We start from the raw sequence: 19,748 nt of genomic DNA, 5'->3' as shown, positions 1-19,748 counted from the left end.
TTTTTTTTGCCATGCATTGGTCATAGAGCTCTTTGTGGCATTGCCTCAGATGTTGAACTAGATTTGTTGCGCCAAGTTTACACGTACTCCGTCTGCTGTGCGTATACAGTATGTGTATGCGGTGCAGAAGCATTTTACTCATTTTGCTTTCGCACAGGACGCGTTCGCAGTCCGCTCCTGATCTGTTTACCACAAACACAATATTTATCCATTATTTTGATTTCAAATCCAAACATTGTTTCTGAAAATGCTTTTTCAGCATTGTGATTCTCTTTTATCACAGTACAGTAATACAATCTTTCATAGACATATTCACATTTAAACTCAATAAATATAACTTTGTTTAACTACCACCACGAGTGCCATCTATTATTGCCTTGTTTATCTAAAAGTGCACTTTTCCTTGTTTTAAATCTAGCCAAAAAGCCATGTGTTGACTGTGAAACAGTAGACTTTAATTATATGCATTTATGGTGTAATTACTAAATTTCCGTGTCAATCTATGTTTCCGATTAATTAAAAAATACCAAAAATCGGCCGATCAATCGGCCGGCCGATCAATCGGTCGACCTCTAACTAGTTACCCTGACATGGATTTAGACTGACCTGTGAGTGGCTTTGTCAAGGAAGACTTTGACCCCCTGGTCTGGTTCACCCATCACTATATGTGTCAGCTCTTGGCTGGGCTGGTTGAAGCGCAGCCCTCCGGCAGAGTTCACCATCCGCCGCAGTTTCTCCAGTTTCTTTCCTGATAAGCCACATAGATATAACTACAAGACAAAAAGAAAGTGAAAAAGGGTCAATGATTGAAGTTTTTTTTCCTTCCGGATTCAACGTTTAAATTCACACAAATGCAAAAAGATATCACTTAGGATTAATCCTTAGAATATCACTAAACAATGTCCCAAATGCATCACTTAAAATTGTTCAGGAAACGTTTAAAAAAACGAACCTTACAGCCATCCAACAGGTCATCAACTCGACAAACAGTGATGTCAAATGAGTCAACTGGATCAGGAGTCTCTATGTGGCTGATTCCTTCTGTTGTGAGGGCTGTTTCATTGACATTCATACTGATATTGGAAATATGGCTCAATCCCAGAAGTGAGGGACCTTCTGCACAAACAAATGGCAAAGAAATATACACCTGTAAACTTAATAAATCAGACACTGGAATTGGTCATAATTATAATCTATTCAGGTTATATGTTTTATGAAATATATAAAAATTATAACTTTAACTTGTATAGAGTCAATATACACGCTTTCAAAAGTTTGGAGTTGGGTAAGATAAAAAAAATACCTTCGAAATACGTCTCTTGTGATCTACAAGGCTGCATTTATTTGATCAAAAATACAGTAAAACAGTAATATTGTGAAATATTTTTACAATTTAAAATAAATGTATTTTAATGTATTTATTCCTGTGATAGAAAAACTGAAATTTTAGCAGTCATTACTCAAACTAGGTTAGTGGATAATTCAGCAGCAAAAGTTACTCTACAAAAATGATGAGTTCACAATAATTGTATAAAATCTAAACATTTAGAGAAAAAACATTATTTAGTGGGGGGAAAAAGCTAAAAGTAAATAGGTGTAATATGGTAAAATGTTACACATTGCTCTTTGTATTGTTGTAAAATACATTAATGAAAAACCAGTAAATATAATTATAAATATATGCAATAAATTAAATACATTTCTTTTACATTTATAGCACAGTAATGAGGCAGAAACATATGATACATATGAGAGAAGAAAGGCTATTAACATTTTTTCATTGCGCAAAAGTATTATAACATGAAAGGCTCCGATACGGAGCGGCACAAAGCACTTATGCGCATCCCATGCGTAGAATGATACGCTTGAAGCAAGATGGAGTCGCAGAGTTCCGCATAGAAAAGTTCAAAGCACAAAGGGAAGAGACAGTAACATGATTTAGAATTAGCACTAAACTCCAGCAAGATAAAGTCCTTATGCAAAACCACTGATGTTTATCTACGGATCAAGTATAATTATAGGAACATTGTATCATCTTAAAGAGAGTTTCGTCGTCTTGACTGCCATATAACCGACTGCAACACGCAGTTTGAATGAATGAATGATGCATTTATATAGCGCTTTATTGTGTATTGTTGTACACCCAAAGCACTTTACAATCATGTGGGGAGGTCTCTCCTTGACCACCACCAGTGTGCAGCATCCACTTGGATGATGCGACGGCAGCCTCAGGACAACGGCGCCAGTGCACTCACCACACACCAGCTACAGGTGGAGAGGAGAGAGTCATAGAGCCAATCAAGTGGATGGGGATTATTAGGAGGCCATGACTGACAAAGGCCAGTGAAGGGAATTTGGCCAGGACACCGGGGTTACACCCCTACTCTTTTACAAGAAGTGCCATGGGATTGTCACTATACTGGGGCATTAGGACCCACACAGACCACAGGGTGAGCACCCCCTGCTGGTCTCACTAACACCTCTTCCAACAGCAACCTAGTTTTCCCAAGAGGTCTCCCATCCAGGTACTGACCAGGCTCAACCCTGCTTTGCTTCAGTGGGCAACCAGTCTTGGGCTGCAGGGTGATATGGCTGTGGGCAAGTTTGAATGCTGAATGGAGGATGACTGACAGCCGCAGCAGAGAGAAGAGTTTAGGAGAACTTGACTTAAATATTCATCTGTACCTCACATTAAACTATGGAACGGTCTCAGAACACTTGAAATATAGTGCACGAAAACTTCATGGTGCTTTATAATGTGTTTGTGCCTTTCATGGGGCTTAGCAAACAGAATAGTATACGCACAATATCGGATTTGGATCGGTCTCGTCTGACCGATACCCTGATGCAGCAGAAAATGACAGTATCGGAGCCAATACCGATACTGAATATCAGATCGGCGCACCCCTAGTCATTACTCCTTCAGTGTCACACGATCCTAGACAAAAACATTTCTCATTATTATCGTTTATATTTAAAAAAATCATTGTGCTGCTTAATATTTTAGTGGAAATTCTAATATTTTTTTTAAAGATTCCTTGAATAAAAAGTAAAAAAAAAAATATATATATATTTTTTTTTTACAATATTTACAATACAATACAAGTTTACTTGTATAGCACATTTAAAAACAACTGGTGTTGACCAAAGTGCTTTACAAGGCTAAAAGAAACAGGCAATAAAGACACAAAGCATATAAGCACTAGATAAACAATAAAAATAAAATAAAAATAATAAATAAAAGCCTAAAATAAGATAAAATAGAGGAGAAAAGCTAGAATCAAAAGATATTAATGCCGAAATGAGTCAAGAAATAGGGACAAGGTACACTTTCAAGGCGGATTTAAAAGTTGACAAGGTTTGGGCAGATCTGATGTAGGCCGGAAGGTTATTCCATAATTTAGGACTAGGGATGCACGATATTATCGGACTGATATCGAAATCGGCCCGATATGAAATATTATGCCGATATGTCTTGCCAATAAGAGGAATACGTTAACTCACATGTGCTCAGGGTGTGCTAGTCACTTTAAGTCACTTTATATTAGTATGGCATGAGTGATTTATTGACTCATTCATTCAACTGATTTTTTTCTTCAAAATACTGATTTATTCAGAATGACAGAAGTGACTGGCTGTATGCTAGTATGCGATTCTGAACTGAACCACTGATTTTATGAGCGATGACTTCAAACAATTAATTCAAAACACTGATTCGTTCAAGAAAAAATACTAGCATACCAGCATGCTGCATATTAGATATTGCTCTTACTACCTTTACCACAACTTTTTATGGAAGAAATATTAGTGAGAAAGAAGGATTAGTATTGATAGTATGTTGCATCTGTCTTTATGAGTGAGTCATTGAATCATTCAGTCAAACAGTTAAACACACTGATATGTTGAGGAAGTAATGAATCAGTTTTGGTTGTTTGCAAATATTTTATTTGGTGGAGTAACAATACACAAAATAATGTGTAATATTGTGTCTAAAATGTAAGTTAGTGAATATTAACTTGTTTAGTGAACTGTTCTGCATAAGCAATATCACACTCACAATTGTGCTTTTGTTAATAATAATACTGCTATTTAGAGCAAAAGCACTTATGCTCATATAATATTGACTAATTGCCATGTTTTTTGGACATGTAGTATTTCCATTAGGGATGCATGATATTATTGGACCGATATCGGAATCAGCCGATAATGGCTTTAAATGTAAATATCGGCATCGGCCCGATATGAAAAATTAAGCCAATAAGATGAATATGTTAACTCACATGTGCTCGGGGTGTGCTAGTGATTACATCACGTCAGCAGTGTGGCTCATTCTTGAAGCAAAGTTTTGTCTGAATGATGATTAGATTGACCGTTTTGGATCGCTGCATTTAATCTGAGAATGCAGGTACAGAATGACGCGTTCGGTGTGTGATAGAGTAAATAGCACGTGCAGTGGTAGCAGTGACAGCCTCCTAATGCCCATTCGGTAAGGAGTTTTAATCTTTAGGGGGTGCTGTTGGCCTACTTCTAATTACTACATTTAATCTGTGAAATCAGGCACAGAATGAGGCGTTCAGTGTATGATAGAGTAAACAGTAATAGCACATGCAGCGGCAGCCTCCCCCAGGTCCTAATGCCCGTTCGGTAAGGAGTTTTAATCTGTTGGCCTACTTCTAATTAAATTAAAAGTAAAATAGCCTACACAAATAACATTTAGACTGTGTTTCTGATTAAATAAAACCGTAATTGATGTCATAAAATAATGAGTATGTTTTGATTTAAAGGTCAGAAGCTATATCTTACATGAAAGAAAATCACAAACATGACACTTGTAAATTAAATAATTATATATACTGATTTATTCATTAATGTGTAATGTTTTATTTTTTAAACAAATCTTACATTTACATTTAGTCATTTAGCAGATGCTTTTATTTTTTTAAATAAAAAATAAATAAAAAATAAAAAAAGATAAATATAGATAAAGTAGAATTAAAATAGAACAGAAAGTGTTAGAGTTAGAGGGTCAAATAAAGGTGGAATAGATGTGTTTTTAGTCGTTTCTTGAAGATGGTTAAGGACTCAGCTGCTCGGATTGATTTGGGCAGGTCATTCCACCAGGAGGGAACAGTTAATGAAAAAGTCAGTGAAAGTGATTTTGTGCCTCTTTGAGATGGCACAATAATATGCCGTTCATTTGCAGAACGCAAGGTTCTAGAGGGCACATAAATCATAAGCTCTAAAAGATTTTCAGAATTTGTACAACTCTTTTGCTTTCCATCTACAAATGTTCAATCTTAAAATAAAATGTTAGGGTTAACACTGCATCTTTCTGGGAAAAAAATGCAGCGATTGATATATAGTTTATTTATAGTTATTTTCAAAAGCTTCAATGTACTGTCAAAAATCTTCATTATTGTTTATTTAATTCTAACAAATAAGTTCTTGTTAAAAACTAACCAAAATTAAAAATATTTTGCTTATAATTTGAGGCTTGGTGTTGTTTCCAAACAAAAGGAAATATATCGTATCAGCCAAAATAAGTTGAAAAATATCGTCATATCGGACATCGGCAAAAATCCAATATCGTGCATCCCTACTTAGGACCGATGACCGCAAATGCACGATCACCCCTGTTTTTAAGTCTGGTTCTAGGAACATATAGTAAATCAGAGTACCTAGATCTAAGTGATCTAGACTGTGAAGGCGGATGCAGTAGTTCAGATAGGTACTGTGGTGCCTGGTTCCGCAGACTTAAAAACAAATAACAAAACTTTGAAATCAATTCTGTATTTGACCGGTAACCAATGAAGTGAAATCAGAACCAGTGTGATGTGTTCGCTTTCACGCTTCCCTTTGAGAAGCCAGGCTGCGGCATTTTGAACTAACTGTAAGCATGACACGTCTGAGAGGCACCAATGTACAAAGAGTTACAATACTCTAGTAATATTTATTAACAATACATCAATTTAATGCGTCCTTGTGTTAATTTCTTTCCAAAAAAAAAAAGGTTTTGTGCCAGTATGACGTACAACACAAATGGTGCCTTAACAATAAAACTGTGTTTTACTCACCCTCTTTGCTCCTGTTGGGTCCTGTAGGGGTGGAGGTGTTGGGTCTGCCTGGCTTCTCCTCCGCTCTCTTCTTTCCACGCTCCACAGCATACCTGCTCTCATCCTGACAGAAGCCCTTCTCGATGCTGTCAAACAGCCAGTGCAGGGACACACAGTATACGTTCCATTTACGGGCAAACTCATATTTCTGACCTGAAATGCAACCCATAAAATGAAGTGAAGAACATGCTAGGACTGTGTCCCAAAACATACAGATGAGGTCAGAGATTATGGGGTCACCTGTGGGTTCACTGACAATAAGGTGAGTACACTCATTCATCTTGAGCTGCCCTGTGTAATTGCCTCCATTCTGGCCACACAACCTCTGAACCTCTTTACGCTCCACAGTAGAGAGTCCCGTCACACAGACCGTACAGCCTTTCAGGACTGGACACTGATAGTCCTCCGTATTCAGTTCAGAGTGATGGAAAACACTGTGGGGAAAGAAAAAAAAAAAGATTGTGAAGGGTTTTTTAGTCCCACCATCTGGTGCACAAGTCATCAGAGAAGAGATGTTGTGAAAGGAAGGGAAGTTATTTTGTTTAAAGTTTACAAGGGCATGCTAATAAAAAAAAAAAAAATAGATGTGTATGGATAAATTGTTTATAACAACACTGCAATACTCCTTAAAATGTTGAGTTGTCCATTTTGATTTCACAGTGACTTATCCCATGGTGACTTTAACCATGTAGACTTTACCTATCCTGAGACTTTTCCCAGCATGCTTTCACCCAGCTGGGCAAAAGAATGGGCTTCCCAAGGCTTGCGGCCACCAGGTATTTCTTACTCCCCACTTCACCTGCCACCAGGTGAGTAACAGACACATTGAGATCACGGTAGACCCGTCCACCCATCAGCTGGACAAGATCCATCACTTCACTCTACAAGAACAACAAAACAGCCGCTTATTTGTCATGTAGATCTGCACATACAGATGTAATTTTCACTATTTCAATGACACTTTATACACTCTGTAAGCAAAGATTGAGAAAATAAACAATTATATATTAGACTTAATCCTCAATGTTTTTTTCCTTACCCGTGCCTCTTTGTCAAGGTTGGTGCAGGAGGCAGTGACATCAGCCATGGCCATGTTGTACACGGGCTGCTCTGCTTTGGGCACACATCTCTGCTTCTGCAGACAGAACAGCACTACCAGAGGACTCACGATCCTGCATCCCAGCTGCAAATATGACAGACATACAGTTTTGTAAGATTACTGACAGTAACATTTATAATGTTACAAAAGATTTCTGTTTCAAATAAATACTGAAAAATAAAAAAAACTCAATTACACCAAACTTTTAATGTAAAAAAAAAAATAAAAAACAAGAGTGCAGGTATTCAAACTTAAGTTATACATCATTCTCAGTTTTGTTTTTTGTAAATAATGCAGAGATTAGTGATGTACCAAAATTTCGACAACCAAGAATATCTTGGGAAAAAAACAATGTTTTGGAAGGCCAAAATTATTTACTAAAACAGTAATGTTTATTAAGTGTTTTACTGATGACACCTTTTGATTATGTCAGTGTTTATTTTGTGAACATTATAAAGATACACTACCAGTCAAAAATTTTTGGACAGTAAGATTTTTAATGTTTTTTTTTTTATAATTCTATTCTGCTCACCAAGCCTGCATTTTTTAAAATCAAAAATAAAGCAAAAGCAATATTATTGTGAAATATTTTTACAATTGAAAATAACTGCTTTAAAACGTAATTTATTCCTGTGTTAAAGCTAAATTTTCAGCATCGTTACTCCAGTCTTCAGTGTCACATGGTCCTTCAGAAATCATTCTAATATGCTGATTTGCTGTTCAAGAAACATTTTTTATTATTATTTTCAATATTTAAAACAGTCGAGTACATTTTTTTTCAGGATTCTTTGATGAATAGAAAGATCCAAAGATCAGCATTTATCTGAAATAAAAAGCTTTTGCAACATTATACACTAAACCATTCAAAAGCTTGGAGTTTGATGATATTTAAATCATTATATATTTTTTATTCAATTATGAAATTATAGAAATGAATACGTTTATTTAGCAAGTATGCATTAAATTGATCAAAAGTGATGATCAAGACATTAATAATGATACAAAATATATCTATTTCAGATAAATGCTGTTCTTCTGAACGTTCTATTCATCAAAGAAACCTAAAAAAAAATTCTACTCCGCTTTTTTCAACATAATAATAATAAAAAATATTTTTTGAGCAGCAAATCAGAATATAAGAATGATTTCTGAAGGATCATGTGAGCAGTGGGCAGCCATTTATGCTGCGGCGCCCGGGGAGCAGTTGGGGGTTCGGTGCCTTGCTCAAGGGCACCTCAGTCGTGGTACTGAAGGTGGGAGAGAGCGCTGCACATTCACTCCCCCCACCTACAATCCCTGCCAGTACGAGACTCGACCCCGCAACCTTTGGGTTACGAGTCCGACTCTCTAACCATTAGGCCACGACTTCCCCTTAAACAAAAGACATATTATAGGCTATATAAGAAGCATTTAATGACAGATGTTAACAAGAATGACAAATTATGATCACCTTATAGGCCTGGAGAGCCAGATCACTCTTTTGTCCATTGCGTTCAACAAATTTCACAATGTATGCCTCCTTGTTGCCTTTTGACATGGTGGCATATAATCTACATCCTGTGGAAACAAACGTGCAAGGATTTAATATCATCGTTAAACAATGTAAACATCTGCTAATCATTAGTATCCCGTTCTCTCATAGTGTTATTCTGTAATGTAATACCATCATGTATATTCTATTTTGTATTAGGTTTCACAAAATAGCAATTTAATACAAAAATCGAACAAAAACTGGATGCTATTTAGGATTATGACACTAATAATGTCCAATCGACTTCTCACTGAAGGTTGTTTTGAGTATCTCATAAACAAGGCCAACAAGACATCAGAGTGTCAAACTGTCGCACAGCTCTAAAACCGTGTAATCTATTGCGTGTCTTTTTTAAATTTATTAATATAAAACAACCTAAACACTCATAATAACAAATGAGGACTTACCGCGAGACAGAGCAGAATCTTGATTACGAGGATTTAAACTAGGAGATTTAGGATTAAAACTTTCAATTTAGTTTTATCATTTCATCACAGACACACATAGAAACATCACTTGTATAGGACAGCAGGATAATTAATTTGCTAATCTGTCAGTATTTTAATTTGAAAATCCGTGTGAAGCCGTTTTCCAGTCATTCGCGCCATCAGCTCTGAAAAAAACGTCCGCTTCACTTCTGTTTCTTTGGTGAAATGGGAGAAATTATTAAAATATATGACCGCCACCCACCGGACTGGAGAAGTGCAGTGTCAGAAATGAAAGAAATAGTTACATTCAACTATTATTTTTACTCTAGGTATTTTTGGAAGTGAGAGGAAAACATGTAATTATTTTCCAAAAACTAACAGCGTTTTTTAAGCTGTTACCATAGTTGCATATTCATTTCAGCGGCGCGCGATTCGTAAGGATGTTGTTCTTCTGAATCGAATCTTTTCAGTTAACTGATTTAACTGGCTCACACAACTGATTTGTTCACATGCAAAAATGCTTAGTATTGTAAATAAATTGTAGCATTGTTAAATGTAAATGATATTTAGCCTCTAAACGGCGATGAGTCATGGCTCTAACTTGGAAAAATTGTCGAACAAAACGTAATAAAAAGTAGTATGTGTTTACATGTGGTGATATTTTTAATACAATTTTTTTAAAAACCAATTAATTTAAAACAACGAACCGATTTGCGGGAATCATTCATTGAGGGAACTTTCGTTCCTGTGTACTTTGTGTTTCACTCCGGGCTCAATATCTAGACACACTCTTCGCCAGCTGGTTTCTAACAGTGCGGACCGACGTGTATATTAATTTTAATATTTGGCATGCTTTATTTTTCCCATCGGAAAATCATATCAACTCGTGTTTATTACAATATAGGATTTTAAGAAAAAATGGCAACCGTCGAGGAACTGAAGCTGCGAATCCGTGAGTTAGAAAATGAACTAATTAAATCCAAACAGAAGCAAAGTGATGCTGAACATCATCTCAGACCAAAGATTGATCAAATGAGTGCTGAAGTCGTAGACTCAAATCCATACAGGTGAGCAATTTGACGCTGCTATGTTTATTTATTATCACTGACTTGTTTTTGAACATATGGAAGGCTAAACCGGTGCGAAAGTCACTTTAATTTGATATTTAATATCTCACAGTCGTCTGATGGCACTCAAAAGGATGGGCATAGTTCAAGACTACGAGGTAAACATGTGTATTTATTATTTTTATTACACTTTTATATTGATAACTGCTTGCTCGTGTTCAGATGAGCACTATCCATCTGCTGTCATTCTCAGAAAATCCGCTCATATGTTGTGGCAGTGGTGGGAGTTGGAGGAGTGGGGAGTGTCACTGCAGAAATGCTCACCAGATGTGGCATTGGAAAGGTAATGCACCTTTATCCTCATTCCTCAATATATAGATCTAATAATATATAGGACAAATTAATCAAATATAAAGATGCACTGATTGGCCAGTCTATGGTGTGCATTGTTAATGTTTTTTTAGTTAAACTTGCTGCATTCTTGTAGTGTGTGTTGCCAGTCGGAGTACAGGAGGGAAGCCAACAGCATAACCCCCAGAGACATGCCTCGGCTCTGCAGTAACAGACTGTCATGCCTCTTTTTGCTGTGTCTGTGATTTCTTCCCCGCAGTTGCTGTTGTTTGACTATGATAAGGTGGAGTTGGCCAACATGAACCGACTCTTCTTCCAGCCACATCAGGCAGGGCTCAGTAAAGTTGAGGCTGCTGAACACACTCTTAGGTAAAGGGGAGGTTAATCATCTTAACATATATAGCAAGGAATGGTCAGAGGTGACAGTCAAGACATTTATAGTTACCAAAATTCTAATATATGAGATTCAAATATTTATTTATTTATTTTTTTACTTACTATTCCTCAAAGAATCCTGAAAAAGTTTCAAAATATTGAGCAGCACAAGCATTTTCAACATTACTAATAATAATAAGAAATGTTTCTTAAGCATCAAATCAGCATGAGATGTTTCTAGTCAAGTCTAAAAGAAATAAGAGCATGAATCATTATATCACTCTTTCAAAATACTTAGAGAAATTGTATTTAACAACTAGGTTAATTTGCTTATGAAACTTATTTGTTCTTTTTTTTTTTTGTGGAAATCCACTTCATCTTTCTCTATTTATATTTTATTTTAACAAACTGTGATGTGGATTAAAAATTAGAAATTAAAAGGTTATTTTACAGCATTTTAGTTGATATTTCCCATTTTAATTCTGTTTTCCTGCATAGGAACATTAATCCAGATGTTGCTTTTGAGACCCACAATTACAACATCACCACAATGGACAACTTCACGCATTTCCTGAACCGCATTAGGTGATCACTTTTTTTTTTAATGTCACAGTATGCTCAAAGTTTTCCTTCTCATTTTCAATATGGCTGTAATAAACAATCTTGCTTTTGTGTTTTCAGTCACGGAGGACTTGAGGAGGGGAAGCCTGTGGATTTGGTCCTCAGCTGTGTTGAAGTTTAGCAATTGCTTACATGTTTGTTTCTCTCTTATAGGCATGTAATGAGTTGGGTCAGATTTGGATGGAGTCAGGCGTCAGTGAAAATGCCGTTTCTGGACACATTCAGCTCATCATCCCTGGAGAAACTGCTTGTTTTGCTGTATGACACACTCATACTCCCAAAACACATACTATGTGTCTTGAATATGAATTATGATCTTAACCATTTCATATGGCTGTACCCTCTTCTATACTGTCTAGTTTCTGTGTCATAAACTATAAAACACTGCTTATTTCTGGTAAATGTCAGATGGGTTGGAAACAGTGATCTGATCCAGTTGTGTGTGTGTGTGTGTGTGTGTGTGTCAGTGTGCACCTCCCCTCATAGTGGCTGCAAATATCGACGAGAAGACGTTGAAAAGGGACGGGGTTTGTGCTGCCAGTCTGCCCACCACAATGGGAGTGGTCGCCGGGCTCCTTGTGCAGAATGTCCTGAAGTAAGACCTCATCATAATCTTGATGATTCAGCACAGACCTAACCATGCTGTTTTTTTAATGTCTATAAAGCATACTGTATCATATCTGATATGCAAACTTTCAAGGTCTGTAACTCAACATGACCAACTTGACTGAAAAACCTGTTGTACAGTCTACTACATGATTGATAGTTTATACTTTTTAGCAATTAAAAGGCCTTTTAGTCTTTAATTCTAAAAACATCCCCACAACTTCAGGTTGTGGTACATGTCTTTTTGCTGCAAACTCTTAGTATACATAAGAATAGCCTTTAAATTGTTAGTAATATTTCAAGACGGACACTTAGTTGACAGAAGCAACTTGGGTTTACTTGACAGATCCATACATAATTTAAGAAACAAAAATCATACATTTCATATTGCATGGGTAGGGCGCCACATCCAACAATTTTAGTATACATCAGTATGATTTATTCCAGTGTAACAAAAGGACTTGAAACATTTTAAATAAAGATAATTGTTGTAGTAAGTCCAAGAATAAGTTTGAGGATGATTCTCACAAAACTACAGTATATTTTCTGCAAGAATTTTTCAAGATTAATGAAAACTTTATTTTTTTTTAATTTTCATAATTCACAATTTATGTATACAGCGCAACAGCAAAAACTGTGAGGAAAAAATAAATGCCACATTTGTTTAGATCATTTTCTATAACAAGTCAAGCTGCAATACCAGACATGACCACACAAAGATGCCAACAGACCACTTTTTTGGGTGAACTAACCCTTTAACCTGACTGTATATACTAGGGGTGGAATGGTTCAACTTACTCACGGTTCGGTTTGTATCACGGTTTTAGAGTCACGGCTTCGGTACAGTTTGGTATGTGCTATGTTTATGGAAAAACTATACTGTCAAATAAAAATAGAGAAAATAAGAATAATCTGTCTAACTATAAGCAACAGCACAAATAAACAGTGTTGGGGAAAGTTACTTTTAAAAGTAATGCCAGTGCACTGATACAGTACGTTCAGCCGGCTATGTCTGCTATAGGATACTTACCAAGACGGGCATTTTGACATAATTTTTGTGTGAATTTGTCCATTTAAACACAATACTAAAGAGAGCTTAATATTTGCGTGCGTTCTGAGGCGCGGGTTTGCTAGCTTCGGATGAGCGCGCACGCACAAATCTTCTCACTGCGCGTGCGAGCTCGCATCCTCTGGCTCTTAAATGTTTAAACTGGCAAGGCTTAATAAATGAGTTTAGTTTAAAAGGGTCCTATTATGCTCTTTTACAATGTCTTGAATTTGTTTTGGGGGTGTCTACACCAAGCATGAGAACATGCTCTCATGCTTGGTGGTTCGAAAAACGCATTATTTGTTACATAATTTACATTATTACAATACCTTTCTCCCCAGTCTGGCACGTCTGAAGTACGTGTGCGCGCTTGGTGTGTGCGGCTGTGCGCGTGGAGAACAGCGCGCGAGTGACGAATCGAGTTCCCTTTCGCCTTTTTTCTCTGGAATTGTTTAAAATTTGCTTGCTTGTGTAAATACGAACAAATGATAAACTTACACTCTATTATGGTTAAATTTTGCAATTAATCCGCGGATCACATGCATGCCGAACAATAACTTTCTCCCCAGTCTGGCACAAACGGCTCAATTAGTTCTGGGTTTGATGAACGCCCGCCTTCCGAAAAACGAAATGCGATGTGACTGGTTAGCTGTTCCAGTGCGTTGTGATTGGCGAACAGCGTAGACGGTGTTTCAGTACTGCCCCGCCCCTTGCCAAAGCAGCAAACATGCAAGATGAAATGTAAATGGCATCCAATTTTCTGAAGACAGTCAGTTTCCTTCAGAAATACAGTGATATAAAAACACCCGCACTCAATGTATGGGAAACACTGTAGTCTCATAATTGAAGTGTAAATTCTGCAGATTGCATCATTGTCAAGTATTGTACTGTCTGCAATTTATTATAACTTGCGAAAACTTGAGCTACAGCAGCACTTCTTCTTCGTCGTCTTGTCTGATGCACTCAACCAAGTGTTCTAACCACGACCACGACCTCGCCCCTCCCCACCCATTCGAATTTCCATAGAATTATTTTAATGACATAAAGAAAGCCTTTTCATTCAGTAATTTATGTCCTGCTTAACGCAGCACCTGTGGACAAGTTCAACATAAGTTCAACATAAGCTTGTACTATTTAAATATCAATAAAATGGGGTTTAATGTAATTTTTTAAATGTAATTCAGGTTAAAGTGAAATTGAATGGAGGAATTTAAGTAATTGTAGAAGTCCAAAGTTCTGTAGAACTACGCGACTGTCCTTTTTGTATTGTTTCAATATTAAGCATTTACTTGTGTCCATGTCATTTTCCCATAGTAAATAATAACAAAATCACATTGTTTGTCTTTTTATTGCCGAACTATACAGGGAATTTAATTTACAGTGTACTCACAAATTATCCAAGGAATGACATAAACCGAAATAACAAGTGAAAAGGTTTAAAGTATGTATTTTGTGTGGACACATAATCATTAGTCTCACATAGCCAGACCTTCAGATTGATGGCAGAAGGTCTGGGAACCTTGGCTGCATTGATTGGCCAAGGGCCGCACAAAAGGCCATATGACTAACAGATAAAGCAACCAATCACTTATTGTTTTGTGCCGTATTAAATTTAGGGGTGTGGAAATGTCCCCACAATAACAGACTGGTGTGTAAAACTCTTGTATGTATTTTAAAGAGTCTGCTTTTCTTCTTCCATGAGGGAGAACTTTAAACAATGCGACATACGCATCTCCCGGAAATCCTGTAGAATTCATCAGATGATGAATGAACTCCCAAGGTGTTTCCAATTTTGTTTATCATATGCATCAGACGTTCAGCCAACTTTCCGTGCTTTGTGGAAAAACAGAAGTTAGCTGACATCATTGTGAAAGAGGTCTATTATGGAAAAAAACTGAGTAACGTTCGGTCTTATCGGAAGATGTTACAGTTGTTAAAATGGGGTCAGATTATACTGTGTGAGAGCTTGGAGTGTTTAAAAAGATAAGACAACAATAGATATAGAATAAATAAATAAAGTGTATTTACAATATTCACAGGGAACTTAAAACAACACAATAAAACTAGAATAACTTAAGCTCTTAAAAGCGTGGAGTTCGTTTGCACATGGGAAACACTGTAGTCTCATAATTGAAGTGTAAATTCTGCAGATTACATCATTGTCCAGTATTGTACTATCAGCAATTTATTATAAAAAAACGTTTTCATAATTGTAACGTACATATTTACATACATAATTATTCAGGTGCATGTGTAATAACTTGCGAAAACTTGAGCTACAGCAGCACTTCTTCTTCGTCGTCTTGTCTGATGCACTCAACCAAGTGTTCTAACCACGACCACGACCTCGCCCCTCCCCACCCATTCGAATTTCCATAGAATTATTTTAATGACATAAAGAAAGCCTTTTCATTCAGTACTGCTTAACGTGCTTAACGCAGCACCTGTGGACAAGTTCAACATAAGTTCAACATAAGCTTGTACTATTTTAAAATGGGGAAAATGGGGTTTAATGTAATTTTTTAAATGTAATTCAGAAATATTAAATATATTAAGTTTATATAAAAAGCTTTTACAGTTAAAAACAGATGCCAGCATTTGTGTAAATAAATATAAAACGCAGGTCATAGCTGTTTTTTAAAGATCACATTGCATATAGCCTATAACGAAAATAAAATATGATCGATCATATTAATCAATAATAATTCACAAAGTAAAAATACGGTAAACATGTAGTTAAAGCGAAACTGAATGGAGGACTTTAAGTAATTGTAGAAGTCCAAAGTTCCGTAGAACTACGTGACTGTCCTTTTTGTATTGTTTCAATATTGAGCATTTTATTCCTGAACTGGATAATGAGTTTCTTTTCAGACCACTTGCTTTTATGGATGTGAAACTTGCCATGTAGTAAAAATATTTAATATAAAAAATATGACTTGTGTCCATGTCATTTTCCCATAGTAAATAATAACAAAATCACGTTGTTTGTCTTTTTATTGCCGAAATATACAGGGAATTTAATTTACAGTGTACTCACAAATTATCCAAGGAATGACATAAACCGAAATAACAAGTGAAAAGGTTTAAAGTATGTATTTTGTGTGGACACATAATCGTTGTCAATTGTCATACAAATCTGAAAGCAAGCAGTTGCGGCAAGCAAGCCAACCATCTAAAGCAGATGCGGAAAAACGTTCGCAAAAATAACCCGACTGTAAGTACATTAACATTATTAGTCTTAACTCTTAACTAACGCCTTTCATATTTCAAGTTTTTCCCATTTTTTCCCGAGAAGTCTCCGCATTTTAGGGGGGCGTGGCAGAGTCTTAACTTTGATAAAGAATATCTCTTTGGTTTTGAGACTTTAGTCTTTGCAACTTCAGGGATCTTATCTATGCACAATCAGCTTGTAACACTCCAAAGAGAAAGGAAAACTTGAAATCGCATCATATGACCCCTTTAAGTTAAGTGTTAATGTAGTACTACCTATTACTTCCTGCATAGTTACTTGTTAAGAACGGACCATTATTCTAAAGTGTTACGTTCTTATTAATAGAGGTATGTTTGTTTCCACCAATCGCTGCACAAGTTAAGGTTATGTATGATAACAAAAGCAGGTTAGTGCTAGCCCTCCCGGAACACATAGAGATAGCATTGCAGTTCGAAAAAAAATCTTTGTTTGGAAGTCTAGTAAAATCTCGCAAAAAGGGCAGAACTTGACGCCGATTGAACTAGAACAGTGAAAGCTAACGTAACACCGTGGTTGAATGTCACGGAAAAAAATAGGATTTCAGTACAACAAAATATTTTTATATGATTTCTGTCAAACAAAAATAACTAAATCAAAAGCGCAGCTATAAAGGGAAGCGGAACAACCTTTCGTTGGTTTCCCATTTACATAAGAAGACCTGTCTGAGATCGATACCTAAAAAGACAAAAATACGTTCTTTGAAAACCAAAACCTGAATGTTTATTTTACTGAAATTCTACTGACATGTGTATAATAATTTGAAAAAACAGTGTATATGAGACATAAAAGCCTGACATGATACTCAAAAAAACTATTTATTATCAGAATATTTTGTCTAAAGGTTCAACTAAACTGTTCCATTTAGAAAAAAAATAAATAATAATTTCAACAACTATTATTTCAGGCTTTACAGGGTTAAGATTACACCATAACCACAAGCCTAACTGTGATGTATCCTATTTCAGTTTAGTTACACTGATTACTTTGTGTAGTGGATAGTAAATGCTGTAGTATCATACAAATGCCATTAGATGGCAAAATAAAGCCATTTTTGTAACTTAACCAAATTGAACCATTCTAACTAACCCATGGTCATTTCAATTTCTCAGAGGTCTTGCCCTGTCAGTACTTCCAAAGGACTTTAAAACACAGAGCCTGGAATGAAATTGTCTGTGTTATAGGTATCTGTTGGGGTTTGGGACAGTGAGTTATTACCTGGGCTATAATGCCATGCAGGATTTCTTCCCAAGCATGGCAATGAAGGCCAACCCACAGTGTGACGACAGACACTGCAGACGACAACAGGACGAGTACAAGGTGATGGAGATTTATTGATTTATAAAATATATAATAATTAAATATTAATTAGCCACAACATTGTTAATTCTGAAACTTTTAATTTAATTTTAATTTAAATTTATAATTTCTTTTAACTTTATATAAAATTTTTATTCATTTTTTAATTAATCACTTTCACTGAACATCACTTTTTTTTTGACTTTTTTTTTTTTTTAAGTTTACAAAATTCCAAAATATTAACAACTGTTTCTCAGTAAGTTATTTAATCATGGATGTACAAAAGGCACACTGTGACAACCAGTTAGTATTAATACTAACAGTATATGATGTGATATTTCTTCCTTTCTCCAGAAAAAAGAAGCAGAGCAGCCAAAGCAGGAAGTGGTACAGGAAGAAGAGGAAGTGGTGCATGAGGACAATGAATGGGGTTGGCATCCCACACACAGCACATTCCTCATTCATAAAACAGAAATCTTTAAATGTTATGTAAGCTTGAACGTGATGTTGTTTCCTGCAAGGCATTGAGCTTGTTTCAGAGGTGTCAGAGGCAGAGCTACAGGATGCATCAGGACCGGTACCAGATCTGCCGGAGGGCATTACTGTAGCCTACACCATACCTGAGAAAGTACGACCCACTGAATTATAACACAACACTTTGGTTATTCAGGAGTTCTCCTGCTTTAAAAAAAAAAATTGACAGGCAGTGAAGTTGCATTTTATAATATTGTAGTGCTGTCAAACGATTAATCGCGATTAATCACATCCAAAATAATTTTTTTGTTTACATAATATATGTGTGTGTACTGTGTATATTTATTATATATATATAAATACACACACATGCATGCATATGTTTAAGAAAAATATGTTAAGTTTATACATTTAAAATATTTATAAATAATAGCAATTATATGAATATAAATATATACACGGAAATACTCTCAAAATATATACTGTATGTGTGTGTATATATACAAAATAAATATACACAGTACACATACACCTATTATGTAAACAAAAACGTTTATTTTGGATGTGATTAATCGCGATTAATCGTGTGACAGCACTATAATATTTGATGCGATTTTTGGTTTGGGTTAGATGCTTATATGATCAATAACTCCAACATCCTGTGAAAACAAAATGCATTTACCTGCTAAATAATTAACACTAACATTCAAAATTTGGGGACAGTATTTTTTTTAAAGAAATTAATACTTTTATTCAGTAAGGATGCTTTAAATTGATCAAAATTGACAGTAAAGACATTTCTGTTGCAAAATAATTTTATTTCAAATAAATGCTGTTGTTTTGAACTTTCTTGTTATCAAAGAAAGTTAAGAAGCACACCTGGTTTTCAACATTGATAATAAGATGTTTCTTAAGCAGCAATTCCTCATATTAGAATTACTTCTGAAGGATCATGTGACACTGAAGACTGGAGTAATGCCTGCTTAAAGTTCAGCACCTCACAGGAATAAATTACATTTTGAAATATATTAAAGGGGTCATTCTGCTAAAAAGAACATTATTTTGTGTATTTGGCGTAATGAAATGTGTTTATGCGGTTTAAGGTTCAAAAAACACATTATTTCCGCGTAAACATAAAACCATGTCTGCATTTGTGATCGGAGAAATGACAAACAAGTGCTACTCTACACTGCCCAAAACTTTCACAACGAAACACAGCATCACACACGGCGACCTAGAGTGAGCGGAGGCCGGTGGCTAGAGTGAGGAACGGCTGGAGGGCTAGAGTGAGCGGAGGCCGGTGGGCTTGAGAACGGCACGGCCGGTGGATTCGACAGAGCGTCCGGCGGGCTTGCGGCAACCACATGTGACGACCCCAAGCTGGACTCCGCTTCGTCTATGGTGAAAGCCGATCTGGCGATCCACCGCGCGAAGTTGATGTATTTCCTCAGCGACCAGCATGGATCAGCTCCAGGCATGACGAAGCGAT

General features: G+C 36.1%; 2 protein-coding genes across 2 annotated transcripts in view; one reads left to right on the top strand and one right to left on the bottom strand.

Annotated features, from left to right (window-relative positions):
• The window catches only part of topbp1 (DNA topoisomerase II binding protein 1), a 27,661-nt gene extending 18,289 nt beyond the window's left edge, over nt 1–9,372 (bottom strand). The window contains exons 1-8 of the mRNA XM_016490040.1: nt 9,151–9,372; nt 8,663–8,769; nt 7,153–7,296; nt 6,813–6,994; nt 6,354–6,547; nt 6,075–6,266; nt 953–1,116; nt 607–770 (exon numbers count right to left, since the gene is read on the bottom strand). Of these exons, the coding sequence (XP_016345526.1) occupies nt 607–770; nt 953–1,116; nt 6,075–6,266; nt 6,354–6,547; nt 6,813–6,994; nt 7,153–7,296; nt 8,663–8,749 (1,127 nt within the window). The 5' untranslated portion in view covers nt 8,750–8,769; nt 9,151–9,372. The remainder of the gene's footprint in view (nt 1–606; nt 771–952; nt 1,117–6,074; nt 6,267–6,353; nt 6,548–6,812; nt 6,995–7,152; nt 7,297–8,662; nt 8,770–9,150) is intronic.
• Nucleotides 9,373–9,916: 544 nt separating this feature from the next.
• Nucleotides 9,917–19,748, top strand: part of uba5 (ubiquitin-like modifier activating enzyme 5) — an 11,273-nt gene continuing 1,441 nt past the window's right edge. Inside the window, exons 1-11 of the mRNA XM_016490015.1 lie at nt 9,917–10,238; nt 10,351–10,396; nt 10,492–10,581; nt 10,849–10,958; nt 11,463–11,549; nt 11,646–11,700; nt 11,739–11,843; nt 12,053–12,180; nt 17,671–17,806; nt 18,140–18,215; nt 18,307–18,413. Coding sequence (XP_016345501.1) covers nt 10,090–10,238; nt 10,351–10,396; nt 10,492–10,581; nt 10,849–10,958; nt 11,463–11,549; nt 11,646–11,700; nt 11,739–11,843; nt 12,053–12,180; nt 17,671–17,806; nt 18,140–18,215; nt 18,307–18,413 — 1,089 coding nt within the window. The 5' untranslated portion in view covers nt 9,917–10,089. The remainder of the gene's footprint in view (nt 10,239–10,350; nt 10,397–10,491; nt 10,582–10,848; nt 10,959–11,462; nt 11,550–11,645; nt 11,701–11,738; nt 11,844–12,052; nt 12,181–17,670; nt 17,807–18,139; nt 18,216–18,306; nt 18,414–19,748) is intronic.

The sequence above is a fragment of the Sinocyclocheilus anshuiensis genome, unplaced genomic scaffold (genome assembly GCF_001515605.1).
Source record: "Sinocyclocheilus anshuiensis isolate Anshui unplaced genomic scaffold, SAMN03320099.WGS_v1.1 scaffold106, whole genome shotgun sequence".
Lineage (NCBI taxonomy): Eukaryota > Metazoa > Chordata > Actinopteri > Cypriniformes > Cyprinidae > Sinocyclocheilus > Sinocyclocheilus anshuiensis.
Note: the sequence above shows the minus strand (reverse complement) of the source record. Positions and strands in the feature narration are given on the sequence as shown.